Below are 7,500 nucleotides of genomic sequence, written 5' to 3' on the forward strand. Positions count from 1 at the left end.
ACAGAGTCTAGAAACTTCTAAGAGGTCTAATTAGGTCCGTCCCCATAGAGAGAACCACCTTCCCTCTCTCACACTCTTCCGCTCTCTCCCTCTTTTGCCCCTCTCCCTCTCTCTCTGTCTTCCTTTCACTCTCTTTTTCTTCTCCCTCTCCCTCTCTCTCCCTCTCCCTCTATCTATCTTTTCCCCCCTCTTTCTCTCACTCTATTTCTCTTTCACTTTCTCTCTTCTCTTCCCCTCCCTCTCCCTCTCTCTCTATCTCCCTTTCACTCTCTTTCTCCTCTCCCTCTCTTTTTCTTTCTTTCTCTCCCCCTCTCATGATGAGGCATATTTAACTGGCTTGCGGTGTCAGGAGCGTTTCAGGAAGGAGCGGTGACCAGTGACACAGCCAGTTCACTCAAACCTCCAACACCACAATCACTGCACAAACAAACACACACACACACACACACACACACACACACACACACACACACACACACACACACATACAGTACACACACACACACACACACACACACACACACACACACACACACACATACTACACACAATCACAATACACATTATCACTGCACACACACACACACTACACACAATCATTGCACACAATCACTACACACAATCCCTGCAAACTCTCATTGTGGTGACCACTGTCCTGTCATCAGGAGAGTGATGTTATAAGGAAAGTGATGTCCTGTCATAAGCAGAGTAATGTCATAAGGAGAGTGATGCCATAAGGAGAGTGATGTCCTGTCATAAGGAGAGTGATTTCCTGTCATAAGGAGAGTGATGTCCTGTCATAAGGAGAGTGATTTCCTGTCATAAGGAGAGTGATGTCCTGTCATAAGGAGAGTGATGTCCTGTCATAAGGAGAGTGATGCCATAAGGAGAGTGATGTCCTGTCATAAGGAGAGTGATTTCCTGTCATAAGGAGAGTGATGTCCTGTCATAAGGAGAGTGATGTCCTGTCATAAGGAGAGTGATGTCCTGTCATAAGGAGAGTGATTTCCTGTCATAAGGAGAGTGATGTCCTGTCATAAGGAGAGTGATTTCCTGCTAGGAGAGTGATGTCATAAGGAGAGTGGTGTCCTGTCATAAGGAGAGTGATGTCATAAGGAGAGTGATGTCCTGTCATAAGGAGAGTGATGTCATAAGGAGAGTAATGTCCTGTCATAAGGAGAGTGATGTCATGTCTCTTTCCTCTCTCCCTCCTTATTTCTCTTTCCTTTTCCATTCTCTCTCTCCCCCCCTCTCTCTCCCTCTCCCTCTATCCCTCTATCCCTCTTTCTCTCACCCTCTCTTCTCTCTCTCCCTCTCTCTCCAGTCGGATACGGAGTTCTGGGATAAGATGCAGGCTGAGTGGGAGGAGCTTGCTCGACGGAACTGGCTGACTGAGAACGATCAGCCACAGATCCCATCCACTGTATCACCAATGGAGAAGGTACACACACACACACACACACACACATGCACACACATACGCACACACACACATCCACACACAAACACACACGCATGCACACACAAGTACGCACACACAAGTATACACACACGCACACATGCACACACACACACACACACACACACACGCCCACACACACACACACACACCCCCCCCACACACACACGAGTGTGATCTGAATTGAGCGGGTGCCGGCGGACAACTGCGGTCACCCTCGGTAATGAGTCAGAAAAAAATACTGTATTTGTAATGATATTCGGCCACCTGTGTGATATGCTGGAGACGGGAGAATTTAAAGTTACCCTCCTCAGGGAAAAGAGAAATGTAGGAAGTAGCAGCAGGGCTGGTTTTGTTCTATACACTTCTTGTAAAGTATGACAGACACAAAATAGGCACGACCAACATGGCCTGTCACAAACGCAGCACTGGCAAGCCTCCTCAGCCTACCTGAGTAACTTCAAGAGCAATTCCCAGACCTCAAGCGATAGATAGATAGATAGATAGATAGATAGATAGATAAATAGATAGATAGATAGATAGATACTTTATTGATCCCCAAGGAGAAATTCAAGGTACACACCTTGAATTGAGATTGCTCTTGAAGTGAGATTGCTCCATGCACCCCACTAGAACAGCTTGTTTTAGGCTTGGCACAATGTTGGCACAAGATCTAGTGACAAGCAGCTCAGTAAAATAATGCTGACACTTTACCACCTGCAGTCTGCCTTTACCGGTATTTTATGATCCCATAGAGGCCATGTAGCCACATTAAACTTTTAGCCTACGGCCAGTGTTGTAAAAGTTAAACGCTTTGTGCCCATTTGAAACGCTTTGCGACATTTGACAAGGGATGTAATGTTACGTTTGGCTCAGAACGTAACAAACTAAGGAGGACACGGACACGGAATTGCCAAAATAATTAAAGAATTTACTTAAAGAGAAGGAAAACTATGTACAATGGGTTAGTCAGTAAGTCAGTTGTGTTAAGCAGTGTCGGCATGCAATGTTAGTGTAACGCAACATGAGTGCAAGAAAAGAAATCAAACACAGGATAAACTCATAATAAAGAACAAAGGCAAAGACGGCAGACGTAGGGAGCCACCAGCCGTTAGTAGCCCCGCGCGCCATCTTTTCGAAGTCCGGCTTTTTAAGGGGCAGCAAATCAGGTGCGGCCTTCAACAGCGCCGAAGCCACGCCTATGAGCGCTCGCAGGAGCAGCGGCAGTGCTCAGGATCGTTACACGCCCCCCCTCAAAAGAAAACGAAGAGCCTGGGATCGTAGTTTTCGAAGGAAGGTCAACTCTGGTCTAGTGCAAAGCCCAGCACTCATTTCCCTGATGTACACCCAGCAATCACAGCGCCTAGAAATAAGTAAAGAATGGAGAAGGAGGAACAAAATCCAGATGGAAAAAAACACACCACAACATTACATAATTAAGCACGGGACAGAGCATCTGCCACAATGTTATCGGTCCCCTTAATATGTCTAATGTCTAAGCAGTAAGATTGTAAAAATAAAGACCAACGAACTAAACGCTGATTCGGACATTTCAGAGAATTCAAAAAGGTCAAAGGGTTATGATCAGAGAAGATAGTGAATGCTACGCCAGAATTAATGTAGACAGCGAAATGCTGTAAAGCCCAAATCAGAGCTAACGCCTCCTTTTCTACTACCGAGTAATGCAGCTGGTATGAACAAAACTTTTTCGAAAAGAAACAAATGGGATGAAAGACTCCCTGATCATCAGCTTGAATTAGAACAGCGCCAGCCCCGACGTTACTGGCATCAACCTGCAACGAAAAAGGTTTATCAAACCGCGGAGCGGCCAAAACAGGAGCAGAGCACAGAACAGACTTCACATTTTCAAACGCCCTCTGACAATTTAATGTCCACTCATACTTCTCCCCATCCTTCAAAAGAGAAGTCAACGGAGCCATGACAGTTGAGAAATTTCGACAGAAACACCGATAAAACCCCACTAAACCCAAAAATCGGCGCAAATCTTTTTTTGTAGCGGGAGGCGGATACTGCTGAATAGCTTCAATTTTCGCATGAATCGGACGCACTTCACCGTTTCCAACAATTTTCCCTAGATAGGTTACCGTGGCTCTGGCAAAGTCGCACTTTGCCAGATTCACCGTAAGCTGCGCCTCGGTTAAACGATCGAACACTGACTTGAGCTTCTGCAAATGCGAAACCCAAGTATCACTACAAAGAACCAAATCATCAAGATATACAGCGCATCCATCTAGACCAGATATGACGCGATTCATCAGTCTCTGAAAACTGGCGGGCGAGTTACGTAACCCGAAACTCATGACTGTATACGAATATAGGCCAAATGGTGTGATAAAGGAGGAGATGTCCCGTGCCCTAGCAGTAAGCGGCACTTGCCAATAACCTTTTAAAAGGTCCAATTTAGTAACAAATTTGGCTGGACCGACTTCGTCAATGCAGTCTTCAATTCGGGGTAACGGGAAACTATCACTTTTGGTGACACTGTTCACCTTTCGATAATCAGTGCAGAACCGAACCGTGTTATCTGATTTGGCAACAAGAATGCATGGTGAGGCCCATTCAGAGCAAGACGGCACTGCGATATTATTGTCGAGCATGTACTGAATCTCCGCTTCCATCAGTTTTCGTTTGTCTGGGGACACACGATAAAAACGCTGTTTAATTGGGGCAGAGTCACCTACGTCTATATCGTGCTCACTCCATGTTGTGCGAGATGGAGTGTCACCAAACAACCCTGAATATTCGTGAATGAGCTGGATCAGTTCCGCCCGTTGAGACGGCGGCAAATGTGCAAATAAGCTGTCCAACTGGGCCAAACACTCTGAATTCTTCAAACGCCCCCTTAACATGCAATCACTAGGCGAAACAAGCTCACCCTCGGTTTCGTTACTTGGGCCACCAACCAGCACTGGAGCAGAAGCTAAAACAGGAGTAACACAACCCGACTCATAGTATGGCTTAATCATGTTAACATGGAACAAGGTGGACTTGTTCCTGCGAGACGGAGTGGAAACCAAATAATTCTCATCAGATACTTTTCTAAGGACAGTATATGGACCATCAAACTTTGATTCAAACGGTGAACCTACTAAAGGCCGAAGCACAAGGACACGATCCCCTTTTTCAAAAGAGCGAAACTCAATTGTGCGGTCATACAAGCGCTTCATTTTTCGTTGCGCACACTCCAGATTTTTCTTTGCAATTTCACGCACTCGAAACAGTCGATCCTTGAAACTGTTCACATAAGCCTCAAGGCTTTTAGGCGGTTCCGTTCTGTTTCCAACTTCACTGAACACGGACAAAAATCCCTTAACTTTATGACCAAAAACTAAGTCATTTGGGCTAAAACCCGTACTCTCTTGGACGACCTCGCGAGCTGCAAGCATAAGCCACGGTAGGGCTTCTTCCCAGTCCGCATCTAATTGAACACTGTACGCGCGCAAGAGCGACTTCATAGTTTGATGAAAGCGCTCAAGAGAGCCCTGTGACTGAGCGTGATAAGCTGTAGACGTGAGATGCTTAATATGCAATTGCTTCAAAACCTCGGTAGAAATGCGAGAAGTAAAATTTGAGCCTTTATCACTTTGCACAAATCTAGGAATTCCAAAAATCGACACAAACTGAGACAGGGCTCTAAGTACAGATTTAGTCGAAATAGTGCGCAACGGATATGCAAAGGGGTAGCGAGTATTCAAACACATGATGGAAAATATGTAATTGCTACCATTTTTCGATCGAGGAAGAGGGCCTACACAATCAATAACCAGGTGCTCAAATGGTTCTCCAATAGCAGGAATTGGATGCAATGGAACAGGCTTAAGCTTTTGATTAGGTTTACTCATCACTTGACATGTGTGACACGTTTTGATGTAAGCAGACACATCCCTTTTAACACGAGGCCAAAAGAAATGTCTGAGAATGCGATCATAGGTTTTCCTCACGCCACCATGGCCACAGTGATCATGGGCCACCTGCAAAATTGAGTTACGATGTTTTGTTGGCACCACCACCTGAATTATAGGCTCCCCCACAAACTCATCCCACTGTGGCACCCATTTACGATACAAAACTCCGTCATCAGTGAAATATCCACGGGCTGCTCTCAGTGCGTCTGTAGCAGAAAGTGCATTAGCAATTAACTCAGCCAGCAACGGATCCTCAGACTGCTCCTCGGCCAACTCCTTGGCTGACAAGGGAAAAGGCAACGAGGACAAATCAGGCACACACAACACAGACTTTGAGCTCTCCCTCTGATCACCAGCGTTCGATGCGCACTCGTTGGTATGAGACATGGACCGTGTAACCACACAGACCGCATTCGAAGAGTCCTCTTCACTTGGAAACCTACACTGGGGAACAGAAACGACAGGTGAAGGAGTGTCAGCCCATACCCTTTCCCCCGCAATTGCATTGCCCAAAATCATGTGAACTCCATCCACAGGCAGCGCTGGACGAACACCCAAAACCACTTCTCCCTGCACGAAATCAGACTGAATGTTAAGTTTGTGCAGAGGAACAGACACTGTGCTCATTCCAATGCCACGAATAAGCACATTATCTCCAGTGTAAGAATGTTCAGAAAAAGGCAACACAGACTGCAAAATAAAAGAATCCACTGCTCCCGTGTCGCGCAAGATTCTCACTGGAACATCATCATGACCCAACAAAGAAACACGGCCATCTGTAATGAAAGGCAGATAGGACATTAAACAATCTGCAGCCAAATCAGTTATTATATCAGCAGTCTCCCCTTCAGGCCTAATGGACAACGATGATACTAAAACAGTCGGTCTAGCCTGCCCTTGATTATACTGCCTTGTTTTACTATTAAGCACAGGACAATCAACTTTCCAATGCCCAATCTCACGGCAGTAATTGCAAACCAGGTCTGTCTCGCGTTTTCGTGGTGGTATGGGAGATTTAGGCGACACTCTATAAGCTCCCTGCCCTGTATTCTGCACACTACCAAAGCTACGAAAACTAGTTTTATGAATCAACACAAATTCATCGGCCAGCGCAGCGGCTTCCTCTGGCGTTTTAACCTTATGCTCCGAGATATATGTCGCAACGCGCTCTGGAACAGAAGATTTAAACTGTTCCACAAGCATTAAATTCGTAAAATCATCCATCGACTTAACATCACTTGCTGAACACCAGCGACTAAAATGCTTCCGCAAATCTCTAGCAAACTCCAAATGCGTCTGCTCAGCTAGTTTAACACCTGTGCGAAATCTCTGGCGATATGCTTCTGGAACAAGTTCATAAGCCCGCAACACAGCAGATTTCACTTTATCATAACTTTTCGAATCATCGGCAGACAGAGACGAATACGCCTCCTGGGCTTTCCCTGTTAAGACGCACTGCAAAAGCAAACACTGATCAACAATTGCCCAATTCCTTGCATCTGCAACACGTTCAAACAACGAAAAGAAAGTATCTGGATCCTGTTCATTAAACTTCGGCATCCATCGCAAATTTCGCCCGACATCCATTAACCCTTCAGAATTTATCTTACCATCTTTTAACAGATTCAACTTTAGAAACTCCAAATCTAATTTGGCTTTCTCCAATTCAATTCGACTCTTTTCTGAAATGTGCTTCATTTTCTCCTGCTCGAGCTGCAGCTCTAACAATTCTTTCTGTTGCTGAAAGGACAACCCACTACCAGCTCCCAGCACCTCAGCGACAGGTGCTGCACTAACAGGCTGCTGCAGCGCTGCAGAAGAAGCCGAGGCTGCAGGAACAATAGGTCTCTCCTCCAAAATTCCTTGTGCAATCAAAGCAATTCTTAATGCATTTCTAACAGTCTCTTTATGCTTGCGATCTGCATCCGAAATGGGAATCTTATAGTGGGCAGCAATTTGCAACAATGTTTCCTTCTTGCAGCTTTCTAAATTTTCCTGAGTCGGAGACTGAGAAAAAATGTCAATATCCATATTAGAGCAGTATACTTACAAACATGCACGCACACAAACAAAAAAAAAATGATCCCCCCAGCTAACTAAACACCCCAAGGCCCT

At 45.5% G+C, this 7,500-nt stretch overlaps 1 protein-coding gene across 1 annotated transcript in view; it reads left to right on the forward strand.

The window, feature by feature from the left end:
• pex5la (peroxisomal biogenesis factor 5-like a) overlaps positions 1-7,500 on the forward strand; it is a 113,507-nt gene that overhangs the window by 93,744 nt on the left and 12,263 nt on the right. Inside the window, exon 9 of the mRNA XM_062556504.1 lies at positions 1,325-1,441. Within this exon, the coding sequence (XP_062412488.1) occupies positions 1,325-1,441 (117 nt within the window). The remainder of the gene's footprint in view (positions 1-1,324; positions 1,442-7,500) is intronic.

Source organism: Sardina pilchardus, chromosome 15 (assembly GCF_963854185.1).
Source record: "Sardina pilchardus chromosome 15, fSarPil1.1, whole genome shotgun sequence".
Classification (NCBI taxonomy): Eukaryota; Metazoa; Chordata; class Actinopteri; order Clupeiformes; family Clupeidae; genus Sardina; species Sardina pilchardus.